We start from the raw sequence: 20,464 nt of genomic DNA, 5'->3' as shown, positions 1-20,464 counted from the left end.
ATAGACATTTGCTCTCTCTAGACGATCAATCATACGAGCCTGTAGAATAAACCGCAGTTCGCTGGGTTATCCTCATCCATTTCAGCATTGCTATCCGGCGACTCCGACATCCCAGCCATCTCAGACCACCTTTCTGCACGATTCTTCAGGGCCTCCACGCCGTCACGCATTTTATCTTTGGTGGCGCCCAACCCCTGGATGCCGCCGCCCAATCACACCGCTGACCTCCCACGTCCCAACCTCGTCTTTGCTCCAAACTGCGACACTCGACGATTCACGGCGGCGGCAATGTGGATTGGCGCTGTCACACCCGGCGACTGGGCTGCCAAAATGGGCCGCCAGCGAGGGTCACACCCGTATCGGGATCGAAATGCTCCAGGGGTATGAGGACTGGTCGAGTTGGTGAGTGAACTATTATCCCATGAGGGCTGCGTGCATAACTTGTCCCCCGCTCATCGACGATGCAGGGAAAATCACAGCTTTGGACTCTCCGTCAAACTAACTAGTTACCCTTTCTAGTTACCAGTCAGTTCGAGGTCGATAACTAGCTCATAGCTCGCAGCCCAGTCCACTTCCTCTCGCCTCGATCCAGTGCAAAACACCGGCTGAGACAACCCCTGTCCCACGTCTGAACCAGAATCGTTTGCAGCAGAGAAGTCAGCGTCGAACCAGCTTTTCTGGGCGGGATAATATGTCTCTGGCTTGCTCGCTGCCGTGATTGCTTTCTCTCCCTCGCACCTTGCTGAAGCGCATTCCGCTGTGGACGAAGACCTGTCCTGATTTCCCCCCCGTGAGCCTCGACGGTAGTTATCGGTGATCTTGTTTGTTTCATTGCATGAGAGCAAGAAGTCTTGCTTTTCGTTATATAATACGGCGCTTATTTTCGAGCTTGATCGTTGCGCGTCTGGGTGATGCAAAGGCTCTCTGTCTGTTTTTAGTGATTGGCCGGGCCGTCGTTGAGAGACCGCATTTTATTCCTCGATTGACGGTGCCTTTTTCTTGTGGTTGCGCTTCATTTGCGCTGATAGGCCTGTCGCAATTTTGGGGACTCGGTTCAACGACTCTGGATATGCATGATTCCAATCCTTGAGCATACTCCGTACCGCTTATCAACATCCAACTACCTTTTTACGTCCGTCACATTTTAATACCCTTGCATAGACTCTACTCTTTCTCTTTCTTCTTACATATTTATTCTACTGCGTGATCACAATGAGTGGAAAAGGATACTCGGACACCTATGTCCAAGGGCCTGAACGAGCAAGATGGCCTCCGCTCACGAGGATGCTGATGTCCGGTGAAATGAGTGGAGAGCCACCAAGGGACATGACGATGAAGGAGAAGTTTGATCGATGGTGCGTCCACCTCTGCAGGCCGTGGAGTACGTTCTTTATCCTATGCTAATGTCTCTCTTGTATAGGATGGTCAATGAGGGCTGGAGAAGACTGTGAGTTTTTTAACCCCAAAGTTGACTCTTGCAGCAAGCTAACTAGTAAAATAGCACCGTGGCCGTATTCAGCTTGGCGCATTTGATGATATTTGCTTTTGGCTTACTGCATTATGGGCTCAAGGCAAGTATCCCAGGTTCTCCCTATTTTCTAGCTGGTGCCTAACAAGACTACAGGACAACCTCCTAGGTTCGAGGGCAACTTTTGGTGTTACCTTTTCAATTGCAAGAGCTGCAGCGCTAGTATTACATTTTGATGTCGCGTTGATCTTATTCCGTATGTTGTATGGCATGAAGTATGCCTTGGAGTATATACTTACAAAGCATAGCTGTCTGCCGCACTCTTATTTCGCTACTGCGACAGACGCCCTTAAACGGTATCATTCAATTTGGTATGGAGACTATCCTTTTCTATACATGCATCGAACCCATGCTAATTTGAATATCTAGATAAAAATATCACTTTCCATAAACGTCTGTCCACCCTGACCCCCAAGCGTAGTCTATACTAACATTGCGACAGTGGTGGCTTGGTCCATCGTCACTTTTTCCTGGGTACACACCGTTGCTCACTGGAGTAACTATGCCCAACTTGCCGCGAAGCAAGGACTTGGGGTTTCCGGTTTCCTCCTAGCCAACGTTGTTACTGGACCCGGCTGGACCGGGTACATAATGTTATTCGCATTAATGGCAATGGTGATAACATCTATTGGGAAATTCCGCCGAGCCAACTTTGAACGGTTCTGGTATACACACCATCTATTCGTCGTCTTCTTCGTTTTCTGGGCTTTCCACGGAGCATTCTGCATGATCAAGCCTGACTTTCCGCCTTTTTGCTCCGGCATCGGTGTGTTTTGGATGTACTGGATCTATGGTGCAGCAATGTATTTGGTGGAGAGGCTGCTGCGTGAGCTACGCGGACGGCATAAGACGTATATCACGAAGGTCGTACAGCACCCAAGTAATGTGGTCGAAATTCAGATGAAGAAGGAGAAAACAAAAACCCGGGCCGGTCAAGTAAGCCTTCTGTGAAGTTGTCTGCCGTTAGGTAGCCGTTTGAGCTAAACATCGTGTGACAGTACATTTTTCCTTTTGTGCCGACGATATCCGTGTGGCAGTACCACCCGTTCACGCTTACAAGCGCCCCTGAGGAAGATTACATTTCCGTGCATATTCGATGCGTTGGAAACTTCACCAAGGAACTCGCTCGGACTCTAGGATGCACCTTCGACGAAGGCAAAGGCGGCAAGGGTGGTGGTAAGGGTGGCAAGGGCAAGACTGGCGTGATCGGCGTCAACAATCAGACGGCATCGGACGATGTCGACCCCAGCATCCGCCGCGTTCTACCCAGAGTCTACATCGACGGGCCATTCGGCAGCGCGTCAGAAGACGTTTTCAAGTACGAGGTTGCGGTTTTGGTAGGCGCTGGCATCGGCGTGACTCCGTTTGCATCCATCTTGAAGAGTATCTGGTACCGGATGAACTACCCGCAGACCAAGACGCGGTTGCGAAAGGTTTATTTCTTCTGGGTATGTCGAGATTTTGGCTCGTTTGAGTGGTTTCAGTCCCTGCTTCTGGCTATCGAAGCGCAGGATAAAGCCAATCACATTGAAATCCATACCGTAAGTCGACTGCTCGTATGAAACATCTCCGTTCCCGGATCTGCTCTAACTTACATAGTATCTCACGGCCAAAATTCGCCCCGACGACGCTACGAACATCATGATCAACGACGCCAACGCCGAACAAGATACCATCACCGGCCTGCGCGCGCCAACCAACTTTGGCCGACCGAACTGGGACATGGTGTTCCGGTCCATTCGAAAGCTGCACACGCCCGCCGAGGCGGGTGTGTTCTTCTGCGGGCCGAAACCGCTGGGGAGCGTGTTGCATGTGAAATGCAATATGTACTCGGAGCCTGGGTTCCATTTTGTGTGGGGAAAGGAGAACTTTTAAAGCACCGCTCTTGAAAGGAAAAAAGAAACACTGTGAAATGACTTGATGTTGCATTGTCCTCGTATGTTTGCTTTTCTATATATGATTTTGTAGTTTAGGATCTTATTGTACAGTACATTTGTGAATAATTTCCGCAGTTGTTCCTTAAGCTCTGATCGCATCGTATTGTTATTTGATGCGTTGTCGCTTGTAATTGCTAAGAGCTGGTGCTCTAGCTTCCATGCAGACAGGCATTCCGGATCAACTTCTATTTCCCCTTCCAGCTTTGCATGTTACCCCCTAAAGCCTTTGGGGGTATTTCTCATCATCAAACTCGTTCGTTACATCGTCACAGCGACACCACACCGACCGTGGCTGCTGTAAACTCTGCAGGGGAAGTGATGTCCCGTGCAGGAATCCGTGGCCAGACAGTAGGCCAAGGCGCGAAAACCCTCCTCTAGAAGAAAAAGAAGAGCTGCTTCTCGCAAGGATGGGCTTTTGGTATCCTCGGCGTATTCGAATCCGAGGAGACTGGGTCATAAAACCCCAGAGATTTTGTAACCGTGTTGTTTGCCATCCTGAAACAAGCTGATTGTGCATAGCATAATAGCCTGATCATATCCTTGGGTGAGATGGATGGCAAACAGCGCAGCACAGTAGCAGCCAAACTGGCTGAGATAAGGAATCGGAATCAGGATGTCAAAAGCATTCCATAATACTTTTGGAACTTTCGTTTAGCGGCAGTTATAGCCTCCTTAACATGGCCAACCTCTTCCGATGAGCCTTTCTGTGTGGTTTCGGGCATGACGGCATGCCTCTATCGGAACGTTGTCAAAGGCGTGATATGTCTACTATGGGTGGCGCCCATAGCAACTCCTCCACGACTAACGACCTAGAGAATGTCTTATTTCCAGGTTTTGCGAATTTGGCATAATATGGATAGGAGTTTAATCGCAACGCGTGATCCGGCCGGAGCAGGACATACCACAGGTAATAGGCCGGGTCTTGACGCATGAGCTGTTGCCCTATGCCATGATACATCACTTGTAACCATCCATAATGTTCACAACCACCCATCAAGTGTTGGTGGTGTAGTCGTAGATACATATTGAACTCCTCCGAGACCATTTGCATAATGGTTGGATGGTTTGCACTTCTTTGATTCCACCAGCCCATGAGACTAGGGAAAATAACAGATCCATCATTTTGCCAGGCTGTTTGAATGTTGTTGCTCGGGATGTCGGTAATCCATGCAAAACATCCGTAATTGAACTCTTTTATCAAAAGTAATGCGTGGGACCTTGGTGGTGTGCTGGTACTTGTAAATACCTAACATATCTTCTGGTTGAGGAGGTCGATTGGCGAGCCGAAACCAATTATAGGTGTTTTCTGCCGTTTTAACGTCACCCAGGTTGTGCCTATGCTGGTACAAATATGGCAGTCGTTGTATGAGCCCCTGAGAGTCGAGCAATCTTGTTTGAAGACCTAGCTTAGATGCTAGGAGCTTAGCATGGTCATAGCACAGTGACGGATTTCCGGTGCTGTACGTGTAGCCGACGGGGGGGCATTGTAAGCTGCTGAACTGTGCCATTGGACCCAGTCTCTAGCCGTTGGCGACGAATCGATTGCGCGTGGACCGGAGTCTTGCTACTGTGTTGGAAACATTGATGTTTTCGGAACGCGTAGCCAAATAGCCTGGTCCCAATGACAAACCGAGCTGTGGAAAATCCGAGTACAGAGCCACGATGCCGACAATAAACTAGGCCTATCGCGAAAATTTTGCAACGACCTTGCTTAGCCAGCTGTGTTTCTTCGGCCTCTGCCGGAATATCCTCATCAGATTCGGGAGGTAAACAGACTCAATATCTTTGGTGTCATCTTCTTGTTGGCGTGCCATGGCTGCGATTCTTTGAGAACATCTGGTGATCCTTGTGGTTGTAGCAGTCCTATTGGGAGGACTTCTGGACATCATTTGCTGTCGAATAGGCATATCACTATGCTGAGAGGTGTTGCTAACATTACGACTGTGCGTTCCGCCGGTTCCACCCATGACAATAGATCGTGGGCTTCCCATGCGGGGACTTGCCATTCGAGGACTTCCAACGGGACTGCCAATTTGGCTACGCGTTGCTTGCGGAGAACGAGGACTGTTCAAGGTTTGGTCAATTGATCTCATTGATGTACTAGAACGGGGCAGGGTAAGTTGCTGCAGGATCTCTTGTGGTCCTGCTTCCAGCCCGTTTCTTCTAATGTCATTTTGACTAGGTACTCCATAGGAATCGTTGTTGACATTGTCGTGTGCAAAATCAACATCTCCTGGTAGAACTGCATGCGTTCTACAATGTCCAGTGCCTTCAGTGGTAATGTGTCGATACATGCTGACATTGATCTGGTGAACAAACATGTTCCAGTTGTTGTAATGATTTAGTGCCCGTCTAGTTTGTTGGGCCATCCACAACGTGTCAACATGCTTCCAAAGAGCATCAATTTGATCATTCCCCCATTTATTCAAGTTTGTCCTTGATATTGGCAATATCTCTTCACTTTTTCTGTACGCGTTGCGCGACTTCCCGAGATGTGTTGAAATCACTTTCAAATCGATACTGACCTACATGGGTCCATGCTTGCGAACGGTTGACATAGTCATAAAAATCAGTGACTATGTCCTCCAACAGATTATGGGCAGACATAAGCCCTTCTACTGGCGAAGACCAGGGGCCATGTTTTGACTTCCTGTAGTAATCAGGATTGGGCCCGACCACCAGCTGTCAAGCAGACGGGATGTTTGTTGCCAGTCATGTTTTGCGGTCTACAGAAATGTTAGCTCGTCGAATGTGAAAAGGAGCTTTTTATCAAAAACAGCCCAAGGTTATGACTCACATTTACGCTGCTCTTAGCAACCAAGCGGTCGACTTAATCCGGCTTCTCGAGCACAAACACCACTGTTTTCTGTCGGATGCTCGGATATAAACAAGCATATACCCTTCGTAATCGGCCCTCTACCAGTGCAGAGTCTTTATTGGCAATGTGGGCTAGCTGACGAAAGCTGCAAAGTCCCGCATGACCTGGAATCCGCCCGGGTACTGTAGCGAACCACGGAATGACCAAGATTGATGCTTGCCGACTGAGCACCAAAGGCATAAACGGTAGCCTTTTATCGGTGAAATGTTCGTATGTGGGCCCCCGGGGGCCCAACCGAGAGTGTTTCTCGCTGAAAGGTAAAAGAAGTCGAGCGAGCCCAATGAGTACGGAGATTCGGCTGGCTGTGGTTGCGTCAACCACAGCCTCAATTGGGGGACCTTGCAGTCCCCAGTATTGAGGAGAGGAAGCGATGGGGTTGAACGGGAGGGCTGGAGCCGGTATTTATAACTACTTCGGCAGAGGGCCCCGCGAGCTTTCAATTGCAGCAGGGCTCGAGAAGATAGTGACAGAACTGCAAATGGACTCAATGAAGCAAAGGTGAAATAAGACATTCATTGAGCCCTCGCCAGGTGTATGGATCTTTCCCACAAAGCCCAGATGAGCAGATAAAGCAATGTGAAATATTAATGGAACTAAGCCAAATTGACAAAAAGACGGAAAAGGGAAGTGTGCACAAAGCAATTCAATAACTGCTAAAGTAGCCATTGACAAGAGGTCAATAAGACGTTCTGTGAATAGTATAGTAGGAAGTTATGAAAGACGCAAACATATGGCGGGATTCGCCTGGGCTGTGAACGAACAAGGACTGATGGAAAGGTAGAAGCCCTTGCCTCACTGCAGTCAAGGCAATTCGACAATCGATCAATGATCATAAAGTGAAGATGAGTGATATATTCATCTTTCGGGTATGATAGCAGCGAATAAAGTACATTTACATACTGAATCGTCAAATGTGGATTCATCAAGAGGTAGGCTGAAAGGATACAGGGCCAAAACGAATCAATGCTGACTCTAGAGCGGATCATCGCTATGCAAGCAAGAAACGACTCGTATGCAAGTGACAAAGCTGAAGTTCTGATATCACTGGGTATCATTTTCAGGTGGCTGAACGACCCGAGGGACCCCAAGCATGTTGCTTGAACTCTGTGGCCTCTCTGTCTGATTCTCCGGCAGTGGTTTATCGTCTTTGCTAACAGTCGCCGACGTATCAGAATCCTTTGCCCTCTCTGCATCCTCTTTGGCTGCTTTTCTCTGAGCACTCCTCTCTCTTGAGCTCGCGGATCTCAATGCCCATTCTTTCCCTTCCCTCCCTAGCTGGCTCAGCCACTGCCAATCTTCCTCCTCTACTAGAATGCCGCTATTTTTACCTGCGCTAGATCCTCGGCTATGGCTGTGGAATGAAAGCCTGCCAAGTCGTCGATGTTCGTCGCTGGGACGCTCCTCCACCGCTGGCACTTGTAGCTGTTTCCGATCTTCCTCAAATACGCGTTCAACCGCTGGGGCCGCAGGTATAGCTAGCAGCTCAGTAGCATTCGCTAGGCCATCTACAACCACGGACTGCGTATCGCTGGCAATGTCCTCCAACGCTGCCTCGCCGCTTTCAAGCCGAAGTGAAGCTTGATCAACACCTTCAGCCCGCGCAATTTGCGAAGTCCAGCGCCATATGAGGCGTCGCTTTAATCTAGCCATCACGCCAAGATCATCTTCCTGTGAGGCTGTACCGGCCCTGATGGTCTTCTCGGGAGCACTCCAGCGTTTGATAAGATACCATTTTATTTTTGCAAGTCGTCCTTGAGGTATGATGTAGTTACGAGGCCCAGTTTGAGACCATAGGCTAGGATTAGCATTGGCTAAGTCATTGAAAAAGTTCTCATATAGGCCACGGCGATATGGTGTGTTTTGTTGAGAGGTGAGCGCATGTTTCCAGAAGTACCATACAATCATGACACCAAGCATGAACGGCACTGAAGCTATAAAGTACCACTTGATACTGGGATCACCACTAAAGGTGTCGACATTCATGCCTGAAAACCTGGTCAACAATTATAACCCCATAGTATAAAAGCAAAAGTGACTCACCGAAAAAGCCCGTAATAAATGTCAGCGGCAAAAATATGAACGTAATCCAGCTCAAGCGCCACACTGGTAAAATTAGCAAACAATATCAATGTTTGAAACCAATGAGCACATACTGCTGACACTCAACCGAATATTCTGCCTACTGTCACGAATGGAGACAGATTGATAAAGCAAGGATATCAGGTTTTTCGTCGGCTTGATCAAATCCTCAGTGATAAGATTGCCGAGCCGTTCAAAATCTCCCGGAGCACCCTCTAGCCACGGATCGTCCCTTTCCATGTCGTCTAGAACGCATTAACTGTGCAATTCGCTTTCCCAATGGAAAGAGGAATATCTCACCAGTCAGATCCCGCAGCCGCGTCTTCAGCTCTTTGATAATATCAAGATGCAAAAACATCAACTTTTCCATTTTCAACCACAGATTCGAATTGGTCCACAGTTCAGGTGCCCTTGTTTCATCCGCAGGTTGCTCGTAAATCTTATCCTCCAGGATACTCACATGGTCATACGCAAGGTCTAGTAATGTATCCCACGTCCCAGACAGCACTTTGAATATATCTTCCATGATAACTCGAGTGCAGTGGTACGCCAGATCGTCATCCGTGGCAACCAAATCGCGAGATTCAAAGGCCAAGAAGAACGGCAGCCGACGCCACCGGTCCTCCCACGTCTGACGGGGAGGAATCAAAGTGTGGTCCAGGGTGCCGGAGTGCGAGTTATCGAAGATGAGGATCGCGTTCCCGTTATCGAGGGTGTTGAGGCGTGGGATATATTCCTTTGGCGTCTTGCCGTAAACGCCGTCAATCTGCGCATCGGGCAGATAGGGGTTTGTGATGTCCGGATCGGTTGGGGGAGGCTCAGCAGCGGTCTGTTTATGCTGGATGTAACAGCTCAGCCGCTGAACGTAGACATCAAAGCCATGAACCGGATGATCTATGGATTTAGGCCCCCGAGCAAATCCGCATCGTGCGCACCGCGACGCGCGACGCAAAGCCGGGAAAGCTGCTCAGCACAAATTCTTCCTCGATAATAAACCACTAAAGTCAAAAGCAAGCGCCTGTGCAGATTTACCTTGTTCATCAAAGCAATTCAGTTCCATCATTTTGAAGCCATCATCTTCACACCGATTCATCGGATCCGGAACATTATATTGTTTAAGGTAATCAACTGAGAACGAAGTCTTACTGATCCCTCGCCACGGATCGTACTGAACTTTCCACGTTTTGCCGCTCAGGAATGGCTTCCCACCCCGTCGTTCTGGCCGTCGGTGTCTGACATATCGCCCAAAGTCTGTACCAACCAGGTCATCGCGATTGTCGATGTTGAATTTCCGTAGCAGATATCTCGCAGCCCAGTCCGCGTTCTGGACGTGGAAGACTCGAAGGACAGCCTCGCCGTTCCGCTCTGGATTGGTGTAGACTTTACGCAGGTCTTGGAGGTCGTAAATCTCCTGTGCAGCGACCTTTCGGATACTTCTTTTCGAGGCATCTGCGGACAGTCACTCAGCAAACTAGTTCCGTCGGATTTTGCGAGCTTCTCAGGTAGATTTGATGGTATGTATGTACCTTGCTTCACAAAGTCGATAATCAACACCCGTCCGCAGTGCTGGTCGATCTGAGAATACTGCTTGTGCCATTTCGGTCCGAGCTCGTGATGTGTCCGCCGTTCTAGAGAGCAAAAGCGGTTTCACGTTAGAAAATCGCAAAAGCCAAAACGGATTGAGCGTCTCTCTCTTACTATTTCGGAGGTGTTGAGGGCTATCAAGCGTCGTGGGAAATTCCTCTGCAACACGGGACGTCGGCACAGGGGACGTTTCTCCTACAATTCAAACAAACCCAGGTCAGAAAGACAAGATCGCTAGATTCAACGGGCGCGTTAGGCTTCAATAACTACCTGGAACCCCAAGCCTGGCTGAACCAAGGTTCGCCGTGTCCAGACGCGAAACTCTCGCTGGAGGAGCCCGGCGGGCCGCTGAAGTCTCACTCATCTCAGATGTAGAAACAACAATGAAATAACTGGAATGGTGATGGGAAAGACTCGTCCTCGATCTTTCTCTTTTTTCACATACTTCCTCAGGAGCGGGCTAGTAGCTCGCTAGATATATTTTGAACCGCGTCCCCCGCTATCATGGCGGTGCACCGTGTTGGTTGCTGTCGGCGAGGAACGCACACGACCCGCCACCTGACTCGCGATCACCGTTGATGATCATATCAGCCTTGCCGTCAGCTCTCTGACCAGGTCTATCAGCTGAACCGCGCGGCTCTGCTTTGTGCGTTACAGCCATGGACGGTGTATTGCGGAAGCGCTTTGATGATGATTTGTTTCTCGTGATGAAGCTCCTAGCCATACGGAGATATCACACGATCGTCTACAGAAAGCAAGATAGTCAAATTGGCGTCAAATAATTAGCTGTTATTTTTTTTGGTAATTTTAATCCTTTTCTTAAAAAGACGCCTGAGATAGTTTCGTCTCGTTCATATTGCAGCAACTTCAAAGTCTGGATTTCCATGCATAAACCTTTCGCCGTCAAATTCCAGGGAGCCTCCGGGCACATTTAACTTGAAATCCCCATATGAACAGCCATTTAAAACAAACGCGCCACCCATGTTTCCAGGATCTTGTGCCGTAAACCATGCTTATGGACTCCTAGCCTTGCTTTCCTTGAAAACTCCTAACCCGCGTGTAAACAAATTATTGGCGCATAAAGGCATAGGAACAGACGGTTGAATAAAATAAAATATCGACATTTCAGTCAGTGCGCCCTTGGGTAACCTTGGCAGCCTGAACAGCAGACATCTTCTGAATCCAGCCTTGGGTGGGATGCGGCTTCTTGACGGTACGGAGATCATCAGCGGTGAATCCGGGAATACGCATGTTGTAGTTGCGTTCAAGAACAAGCTGGATATCGCGAATGTCAAGGGTGGCAGATGGACGGAGTTTGGCGAGTCGGCAAGCCGCAACGATAACGTCGTCGACAAAGTCATCGGCCATTTGAAGGAGGAACTAGCAAAGTTTGCATTAGCCACCGCGTAACAGAGATAAATGAAAATTCAAGTAGAAGGCTAATACCTCTTCAGCATCCGGAGTCAATCCTTCTCCATCCCCCCCGCCAGTAACCTGCTTCACAAGGCCATCCAACATTTTCTTGCTCAAAAGGTGTTGACCTTCCCCTTCCAAAACATAACCCGGATGTTTCTGAATAGCTGGCTGGCCCATAACGCCTGTAGCCCCATGAGTTGGCCCACTGGTAAGAGTAGGGCGGGACGGACCCATGCTAACAGGCTCGGGAGGAGGAACGTTCAGATTCTTCGGAATCGCCATGGTAACATTGCGCGTATCGCCGCGGCTAGTAGGGTAGTTCTGTGGGTGTGCGTGCGTAGTGGCTGGCTGTGTGGTCGTCGGCGGCTGATTCACCACGTTGGAATAACTCTGTGCTGCTTGGGCCATGGCCGCTTGCTGAGACAACGGACGTGGAGGACCTTGGGTGGTTGGAACTTGAGCCGTAGAAGCCATGCTGTCCTGGATTGCTTGCTGGCCAAAGGCATTCAATGGCGTGTTCTGGGCAGCAGTCACCGGTTGCTGAGTAGGGGCGTGGGTGACTCCGGTGGTAGAAGCGGTAGTCTGGCCTGGCGCTTGAGAAGGGGTTTGCCCGGCGCGAGCAGCGACGACGGCAGAATTGATCGTATGCGGAGCCGGCGCAGTCGTAGAAGGCTGCTGAGGACGGCCATCTCCTTGAATCTGGCCTGGCAGAGACGCGTTTTGAACACCTTGGCGACTTGCCGCGAGCTGTTGTGTCTGAAGACGGAAAGTTTCTTGCTGCTCTTTGAATTTGCCCAAAAATTCGCTTCCTTCGCGCAAGAGCTTTTCCGCGTTTGTCTGGCGATTCTTGAACTCCTGAATCTCCTCTTGAGACAGATTTCCAGCACTCTGGCGCTGGGTGTACTGAGTACGTAGGTCGTTGAGTTTAACCTTGCCTAGCTCCTGCTTCTGCAATGCGAGCCCATATCGAAGCCTTGCTTCCTGCAACCAAGTCTCGGACTGGTCCTTCGCGATCGTCGGCGGGAGGATGAACATGAGGGTATCGACCTTGGCGCGAATTTGCGGGAGCAGCTGCTGGTAACTCTGCGGGATGCCCATCTGGGGCCTTGCTTGAGCGGCGGGGTTGGAACCACCTTGGGTGGTGGCGGGTCGGTTCATCTGGCCTTGTTGCTGCTGCTGCTGCTGCTGCTGCTGCGATCGCGATTGCTGTTGCTGCTGGTTTTGAGCTTGTGTTTGCGCTTGAACCGCTTGAGCCTGCGCCTGAAGGTGCTGGGCTTGTTGTTGCTGCTGCTGCGCGAGAATCTGCTGCTGACGGCTGGCTTGAAACAATCTCATGCCTCGCATGAGATTCTGAGAGATCTGGGTTAATTTCGTGTGTGCGCCGTTGTATTCGTTGGAGCCAGGAGGGTTCGAGTTGAGGATGTCCCAAAGGCCCCGCACCATAGCAGTATGTGTTTGTTTCTGTGAGTCAGAAAGATGCGGAAGCTTCTGCACTTGGTCAGTCCGGATCAGTGCAGAGTTCTGCTGCATCTGTGCAGCCACAGGCTGAGAAGCAGAGCCGGACTGGCCCTCCATTCTGTTGCTCGGCGAACGCAACCGACACGCTGCAGGCTGCGATTATGTAACCGCGTGGAGAGGAGGATTAGAGGCCCATAAACGACAGTCAAAGGATCTAAATCAGCCAAGATATGCAGTGGTGGAACAAGAGCAGCTTTGGGAAGCGATCTGGTGTCTGATGGTTTGGGAATGCCCGGAGAACAGCATCGCGCAAAGTGACGGATTGGCAGTTCACTTTCTGATCATTGCGCTAATCAGTGGTCTTGGCATTCACTCGGTTCTACTCTATGATCACAGAATGCTGTGAAGAACAAGATCGTATGCAATTTCTGACCCTTTTTGCCCTTCAAGAGTGTTTCCATGGAGCTCAACCCCCCAGACCAACTAGCACTAAGGATAACAACCTGGCCAAGCCTCCGAGCCAACCAATTGACCTTAGCAAGGCAGATAATCAACAACCTTCTGTCAACGATCGGCCCCTCGTTCGGCCCCGTATGGAGTATCTGCAGACGAGTGCCGGTGTTGATCCACGCGCTCCGGGTGGCTGGCAGCAAGCCAGAGCATTGTTGCCTTTATATCAAGTATATGCTCCTCGACACCAACCAGATGATGGGTGTAGGCGTCTTTCGTTTGTTGTTTCGCTTGTCAGGCAGTGCAGCGTGTGTAAAACATGGCGTTTCCACTGGCCAGGGACTAGTTCTCTGGAAAAAAGAACAAAGGGAGCAATCGGGTTGCATGGATGTATGAGCACTTCAGGCTAATGAAGTAATATCTCCCGAATATAAATCCTTGTCGCCTCTTCCCGCGGACGGCAGAAGAGGTTTTATCGCAAAAGGCCTCCTAGATCTCTCTCCATGCCGCTAACCCTATCCTCAAGACGGCGCTTTTGCGCCTCCAATTCTCGGATCTCGTCAAGCTCCTGTTCGATATCCTCGTTTGTTACAGTTGACAAATCCTGCGGCGCGGGTTCCGATGATTCCGTAGAATAGTAATCGTTGCTAACCGAGCGGCTCATTTGCTCCAGTTGCGCTGCCTGATCGGCAACACGCTGTTCGAAGTGGGCTACGGATTCGGATACTATCTGGTACCGGTGCCTCAAAGATGTGATTTTCTCCTGGGCTCCCGCAACCGGACTAGGAAAAAGCCAATTAGCTCGAAACCACATTCAAATATTCCGGCAAAGGAGCGAGGCCACACACTAAACATTGCAAAGCATTTCAGCGCCGCGCAGTAAAACCTCAATGTCCATTTCTCCGCGATTACTCCGGTTTGAAGACGCATTTGCGGATTTTCTGATTGCTTCCATCATCTCCCCTCCCAGCACCCGCGCAACGGCCGACTGGTTCCTGTGGTCTTTGGCAGAGTGAATCCGACTAACCATGGTTTCTCTTTCCGTCTCCGCAGGGAACATGGTACCCCGTCGAGTAGCTCGTCGGTGGGAGTGTTTCATGCCGTTCGCAGCGGGATCAGCGGAGAAGAGTGCTCGCTCATGGGCTTCAGTGTCGCGAATGAGCGTGGTGATATCGTGCGGCCCTAGCAGCGCATTGACGAACATCTTGGGCGGCGGGAAGCTGTTTCACAAGAATTAGAGACGCGGATAGATAGAAATCTAGTATCGATTAAATTCTTACGGCAATTCAGCTATGGCAGTCGCGGAGAGCGAGATCTGCTCGAGGTGACTGTGCAACAGGGTCGTCATGGCTCAAGACCGTTTCGTAGGTACGAGGATATCGGGTCCAGCAGTAGTTTCCCATGAAATTGGAGTTCGTGAGCAGCTACTGGCAACGTGCATTTCCCGCGAACACAGGAGCTTGGACAGTGCATCTCTACTGTGCCTGGGCCAAACTACAAGCAACGATGGACGATGCCAAGACGGGCGTCAATGACAGTCACTCACCACGCAAAAATCCAGCTGACCGCGAACGACGGCGAGAGATTGAACATCCCCCGTCACGCTGCCCGTATTAACTGGATCCTCAATCTCGAGAGCTGCTACCTGGTGCTTGCTGGGTCTCTCGACGAGCGTGTGTGACAGGGAGAGCGACCAGGCCGAGCAAAGGCTGGCTGGCACCACTCAAAGCCCGTCGATTCGCCTTATTGCTGACTACAACGCGCCATCGGATCAGACACACCTTGCTTCGTTTTAACCTACCAACTTCCCTTCACTCCCATCCACGTCCTGTCTATCACCTCCCTGGCAGCTACTGATCCTCCTGTGCGTCAGACTGCCCTGCTCTGTACTTTACTTTTGCTGTCATATATATTTTGTTGCTTTGTTTTGCTTCTTCCATCACCTTCGCTGGCCTTCCCCAACGCTACCTGAAGCTAGTTCCAGATTCCCGCTGCTGACTGGTATCGCTCCGAGCTACCTCCAGAGCTCAAAGATGCCTGCAGAAAAACGCACGTTGAGGTCCAACAGATCAGACGCCGAGAAGGCTCGGTCGAACTCCCAAACTTCTGGTTCCAACAAAGATAAACCTGCCCCTGCCACCCGTTCGTCCACCCGAAGCAAGGCGCCTCAGAAGCCCGGCTCTGAAAATAGAACAACAATGCCTGGCGACAAGTCGCAAACGAACGGCACTGATCCAGTTGAGAACGGTGTACATGATCCAGAAGACGTCGAGATGGGTGGCGATGGCATGAACGGCTCGAAACAGGACCAAGATGGCGACGAAGAGATGACCGTGATAGTGCCACCGTCAAAAGCCTCCAAGCGTGCCGGAGGATCTGACCAGAACTCTGGAGATGTTGCAATGGGCGGAACGGAAGACGATGGCGCGAAAGACTCGGAAACGGTTGACCCCAAGGCAAAAGCACAGTTAGGTAAGTTTCGTTTTTGCACTTTTTTGGGCTTTTATCGTGGTGCAGCTTGTACTGATATCTACCCCGAATATCAAGATATCAAGAACAATTTTACACTTTTAGAGCGAGCTGTTGCACATTTCGATCCACGATTCACCCTGCGAGTGCTTCGCGCGATTTCGTCAATGCGAAAACAACTGTCTGCCGAGTTACTCGCCCAAGTGGTCGTGGACACTTATCAGCGTTCCGACTCCACGGCATCATTCTTGCTCAAGGCCTTGGATCAGGAAGCTGCTTTTGATACCATGGTCGACGAAAGTTCAATGAACGTGGATAACGGATCCAAGAGTCCGAAATCGGGCATTCCCAAAGAGATTATACCGGAGATAGACGTTTATCTCTCCATTCTAGTCCAAATCTATCTGTATGATAGTAAACAGATTCAGCACGGCATAGAATTTTCTAATGCTCTTGTCGAAAAACTCCGAACCTTTAATCGCCGAACCTTGGACGCTTTGGCAGCTCGCGTTTATGTTTACTATTCCCTCTTCTACGAACAAATTGTTCCTCTTCCTCCGTCGCCAACCGCTGCAGTAATCACAATTCGGCAACCGCTACTATCAGCGCTACGAACTGCTGTCCTCCGGAAAGATGAAGATACTCAGGCGACCGTTACCAACCTCCTCCTTCGAAACTACCTCTCAACCTCCCATATTTCCCAAGCCGATCTATTTATATCCCATTCTGAATTTCCTCAAGATGCACCGAACAACCAAATTGCGCGATACCTCTACTATCTTGGCCGCATTCGAGCAATCCAGTTGCGGTACACAGAGGCCCATCAGCATTTAACAAGCGCCACTCGAAAATCCCCTTCAACCCATAGTGCTGCTGGATTTTACCAAGCTTCGAACAAACTTCTTACTGTTGTGGAGTTGCTGATGGGTGACATTCCGGATCGCGCAATTTTCCGCCAACCGGCTCTAGAACGGGCTATGCACCCTTACCTTCTTCTCGTTCAGGCCGTTCACGTTGGTGATTTGGATGCATTTGTCAAGGTTGTCCAGAACCACGGTGCTACGTTCCGGAAAGATGGCACGTATACTCTGATACTTCGCCTTCGCCAAAATGTTATTAAGACGGGTATCCGCATGATGTCGCTATCATATTCGCGGATTTCCCTCCGGGATATCTGCCTGCGGCTAGGTCTTGATAGCGAGGAATCTGCAGAGTATATTGTAGCCAAAGCTATTCGCGACGGTGTCATCGAAGCCACCATAGATCATGAAAACGGATACATGAAGAGTAAGGAGATTGGCGATGTATATGCCACCCAAGAACCGGGAGAGGTGTTCCATGAGCGCATCCAGGCCTGTTTGAATCTCCACGATGAAAGTGTTAAGGTATGTATGGATCTGGGTAGCTGTCTCAAAGGGACCTTTATTTTCTAACTTGGATCGTTATAGGCCATGAGGTTCCCAATGAACCAGCATCGCTTGGAGTTGAAGAATGCCCAGGAGGCCCGCGAACGCGAACGCGAACTGGCCAAGGAGATCGCCGAGGGGGACATGGACGATGATGACGCTGGTGGAGAGTTCGATGGCATTTAGTTGGAGCAAGTGAGGGAGCTCAGAGGCTTGCTGCTGTTCCTCTCGCTGCTGGCAACCGGCGTTGCTACGGATCGCATTCCCACGTCGCATTCCCCCCTTGCCTTTCGTTTCTGCACAATGTCTTATTTTTCCGGCACTACACCCGCAACCGGTATGGATCGTATAATTATCGGCAGCTTCTACATGCTAGGGGTTTCTCATTTCACGGGAGAGCAAGAGGGCTTGGGTGTATGTACAGATTGAACCGGTTCTTGTACTCCGTCTTACTGTAATCTCGCTGTCTCTCTTTTCTCTCTCTCTCTCTTTCCATTCCAGCCACCAGGTAGACCGTTAGTTCTCGCTGATGTCATAATCGAATTCCCGCTTTCCTTGAAGTCGCCGTGGTGATGGAGCTGCTGGGATGCGAGATGCTGCGGCTGGCCTCATCGCAGCCGAGACAGAATCAATCTAGCAACGCGCTGTCCTCTCTGCCTGTAGTCGTGATCATGTTCGAGACGTCAATGACCTGGTGGTTGAGGTCGGGCCAACCAGCTCGCCGCCTTTTGTAGCTTGCCTAGGCTGCTTTTCTGACAACCACGAAAAAGTTCCTCTTCCGCCAACCTCCCAACACACGCTCGAGTCCACTCAGGCCAAAATCACAGCCAACCTCTAATAGATCCCTATAGAAAAAGTTTTCTTATTTTCTTTTTTGTACTATATGCCACTGTTTCGCGCCATTGAGCTCTCACCTCCGTCATGAAAGCTCGATCAGGCCTCCGAGCCTGGAGAGGCCTCGCACCAACTTCCATATCCTCCCGACCAGCTGCCTCGATATGCTCGCAATGCCTGCTGCATACTAAACACAGGCTCTTCTACGTGCCTCCGACGCTCTCGTTTACATATCGCAGCTACCACCCGTCCCGGCGAAAAAACCAGCAATCCGTCCTTTCCGCCGCCGTGTCCACCGCACAAAACTTCATTTCCAAAACTATTCCTACCAAACCTCCGCCAGCGACAGGGAATGGAGCGGGTGGGATTTCGGAAGTCTCCGTTGATCCGCTACGCATGGTGGCTAAGGAGTTGAAATTTCTCAAGAAGAATATTCGCCAGTTGCTTGGCTCTGGGCACCCGCTTCTAGATAGAGTTGCGAAATATTATGCCCGGAGCGAAGGGAAGCAAGTGCGTCCGTTACTGGTGCTGTTGATATCCCAGGCGACGGCGCTGATGCCGCGCAGCCCACGAGATCGACAGATTCTAGACGCTGCGGGAGTGAATGCGGCCATCAGCTCGCCCGCTATCCTTGCTGATACGAATCCCGATTACAATCTTCTAACAGCGCCGTCGCTGACGGGAAATGAAACCGCGTATACCTTTGCGGAGAGTGATGAGAATATTTTGCCTTCTCAGCGGAGATTGGCGGAAATCACGGAGCTGATCCACACTGCTTCGCTTCTGCACGACGACGTTATCGATAATGCGGTCACCCGCCGGTCTGGCGTTTCGGCGAATCTCGAGTTTGGAAACAAAATGGCCGTGCTTGCTGGTGATTTCTTGCTTGGCCGCGCTTCGGTGGCATTAGCGAGACTTCGAGATCCCGAAGTTACGGAACTAATGGCTACCGTGATTGCGAATTTGGTTGAAGGCGAATTTATGCAGTTGAGGAACACGGCGCAGGACGAGAGAAATCCGGCCTGGACTGAAGATATCATCACGTATTATCTGCAGAAGACGTATCTCAAATCGGCCAGCTTGATTAGCAAATCCTGCCGCTCAGCAGCGTTGCTGGGACATGGTGCTCCTGATGTTGTGGAAGCCGCGTACTCATACGGAAGGAATCTGGGGCTGGCATTCCAGCTAGTAGATGACATGCTGGATTATACCATTAGTGGCGAGGAGTTGGGCAAGCCAGCCGGTGCAGACTTGGAGCTTGGTCTTGCAACTGCTCCTTTGTTGTTTGCATGGAAATCACACCCGGAGCTCGGTGCATTGGTAGGGAGAAAGTTCTGCCATGAAGGTGATGTTCAGTTGGTAAGTTATTGCTTTCGCTGCACGCAGACAGAGTCCTAAATTTTCAGAGTCCATTTCCACTTTCATCCAAAGATAACCTACCTAGAATTTATTTGATTAACCATTCCACCATTTTAGGCCCGCCAAATTGTTTCTCAATCCGATGGCCTTGAACAAACTCGCGCCTTAGCACAAGAATACTCTGACAAGGCTGTCCAAGCTATCAGCATCTTCCCTGACAGTGAAGCCAAACGGGGACTGATTGATACGTGCGAAAAGGTTATGATCAGACGAAAGTAGGAGGAATAATATACAAAAGAGAAGGAAAGCGAAGAAACCATATATTCCGCTTTTCTAGCGGATTCAATTCCTCGTTATCCAAGGAATTTCCTATCGAAAATACATCTCCTCGCGTCATCACCTCAAATGGGATCTTGTCAACAACATATCTACAATCTCTATTAAAGCGACATTGGAGGAACTAGAAGAGATCTCGTCAAGAGCAAAGGAAAAAGATGATTACATTGTCACTGTAAGTATTCTCTTATTCATATTCATGCTCGATTTCCCGTCTCTGTTTTTGGCAATAGAGAAATCTTGTTAGATTTACCTTTTACAATGCGCTTGTCCCATTTCTCCCTCCCCCCTGTTGACTGCTCACAGGGACCTGCTTCTATGTACTTTACCTTGGTTGGCTGTCTGATGCTCTTTTCCGTATTTCCTAGTTCTTTTTTTTATTTCAATGCTCGTTGTCCCTCCTTATGGCTTCCTGTGTGTCTTCATTAGTTCTCAACAAAAACCCAGCAGGTAGACTTGTCTGTTTTGCTGTCACCTTCTTGTATAAAACTATTATTTAGATTCAAAGCACCCCTCTAAGAACAAAATTGGTATGATGTGGAATGACGAGTTTTAAAGAGTGCTGTTTTTTATGTATCAATAGAAAGGAAAGTCAGGTATCACTGCTCAGGAAACATAATTCGAAGCGGTATCTATTATTCAGGGATACGGTTATCTTCTATCGACACGCTTCCATTGTAATTCTTGGATCTGGCACACATTCCTCCGCAAAGAGTCCAACCGGCGAATG

General features: G+C 49.8%; 7 protein-coding genes across 7 annotated transcripts; 3 read left to right on the top strand and 4 right to left on the bottom strand.

Annotated features, from left to right (window-relative positions):
* Positions 1–1,212: 1,212 nt before the first annotated feature.
* Positions 1,213–3,403, top strand: UREG_00528 (NADPH oxidase; the record flags this gene model as incomplete). The annotated part of the gene is made up of 7 exons (XM_002540969.1): positions 1,213–1,355; positions 1,421–1,447; positions 1,502–1,575; positions 1,777–1,839; positions 1,971–2,464; positions 2,527–3,069; positions 3,128–3,403. 7 exons carry the CDS (start codon positions 1,213–1,215, stop codon positions 3,401–3,403), a joined length of 1,620 nt encoding a protein of 539 aa, XP_002541015.1.
* A 1,744-nt stretch (positions 3,404–5,147) lies between these two features.
* UREG_00527 (uncharacterized protein) lies at positions 5,148–5,759 on the bottom strand (the record flags this gene model as incomplete). The annotated part of the gene is made up of 1 exon (XM_002540968.1): positions 5,148–5,759. The coding sequence occupies one exon, from the start codon at positions 5,757–5,759 to the stop codon at positions 5,148–5,150; it is 612 nt and encodes a 203-aa protein (XP_002541014.1).
* A 1,625-nt stretch (positions 5,760–7,384) lies between these two features.
* Positions 7,385–10,019, bottom strand: UREG_00526 (uncharacterized protein; the record flags this gene model as incomplete). The annotated part of the gene is made up of 5 exons (XM_002540967.1): positions 7,385–8,328; positions 8,497–8,667; positions 8,723–9,316; positions 9,455–9,871; positions 9,959–10,019. 5 exons carry the CDS (start codon positions 10,017–10,019, stop codon positions 7,385–7,387), a joined length of 2,187 nt encoding a protein of 728 aa, XP_002541013.1.
* A 1,112-nt stretch (positions 10,020–11,131) lies between these two features.
* On the bottom strand, positions 11,132–12,997 carry UREG_00525 (uncharacterized protein; the record flags this gene model as incomplete). Its single annotated transcript, XM_002540966.1, has 2 exons — positions 11,132–11,386; positions 11,453–12,997. The coding sequence occupies 2 exons, from the start codon at positions 12,995–12,997 to the stop codon at positions 11,132–11,134; spliced, it is 1,800 nt and encodes a 599-aa protein (XP_002541012.1).
* Positions 12,998–13,802: 805 nt separating this feature from the next.
* UREG_00524 (uncharacterized protein) lies at positions 13,803–14,678 on the bottom strand (the record flags this gene model as incomplete). Its single annotated transcript, XM_002540965.1, has 3 exons — positions 13,803–14,112; positions 14,179–14,550; positions 14,611–14,678. 3 exons carry the CDS (start codon positions 14,676–14,678, stop codon positions 13,803–13,805), a joined length of 750 nt encoding a protein of 249 aa, XP_002541011.1.
* Positions 14,679–15,363: 685 nt separating this feature from the next.
* UREG_00523 (26S proteasome non-ATPase regulatory subunit 3) lies at positions 15,364–17,391 on the top strand (the record flags this gene model as incomplete). Its single annotated transcript, XM_002540964.1, has 3 exons — positions 15,364–15,802; positions 15,878–17,184; positions 17,248–17,391. The coding sequence occupies 3 exons, from the start codon at positions 15,364–15,366 to the stop codon at positions 17,389–17,391; spliced, it is 1,890 nt and encodes a 629-aa protein (XP_002541010.1).
* A 735-nt stretch (positions 17,392–18,126) lies between these two features.
* On the top strand, positions 18,127–19,677 carry UREG_00522 (decaprenyl-diphosphate synthase subunit 1; the record flags this gene model as incomplete). The annotated part of the gene is made up of 2 exons (XM_002540963.1): positions 18,127–19,398; positions 19,516–19,677. 2 exons carry the CDS (start codon positions 18,127–18,129, stop codon positions 19,675–19,677), a joined length of 1,434 nt encoding a protein of 477 aa, XP_002541009.1.
* Between the last annotated feature and the right edge of the window lie 787 nt (positions 19,678–20,464).

This window comes from Uncinocarpus reesii, genomic scaffold, assembly GCF_000003515.1.
Source record: "Uncinocarpus reesii 1704 scaffold_1 genomic scaffold, whole genome shotgun sequence".
Lineage (NCBI taxonomy): Eukaryota > Fungi > Ascomycota > Eurotiomycetes > Onygenales > Onygenaceae > Uncinocarpus > Uncinocarpus reesii.
This window is presented reverse-complemented; position numbering and strand designations above follow the sequence as displayed.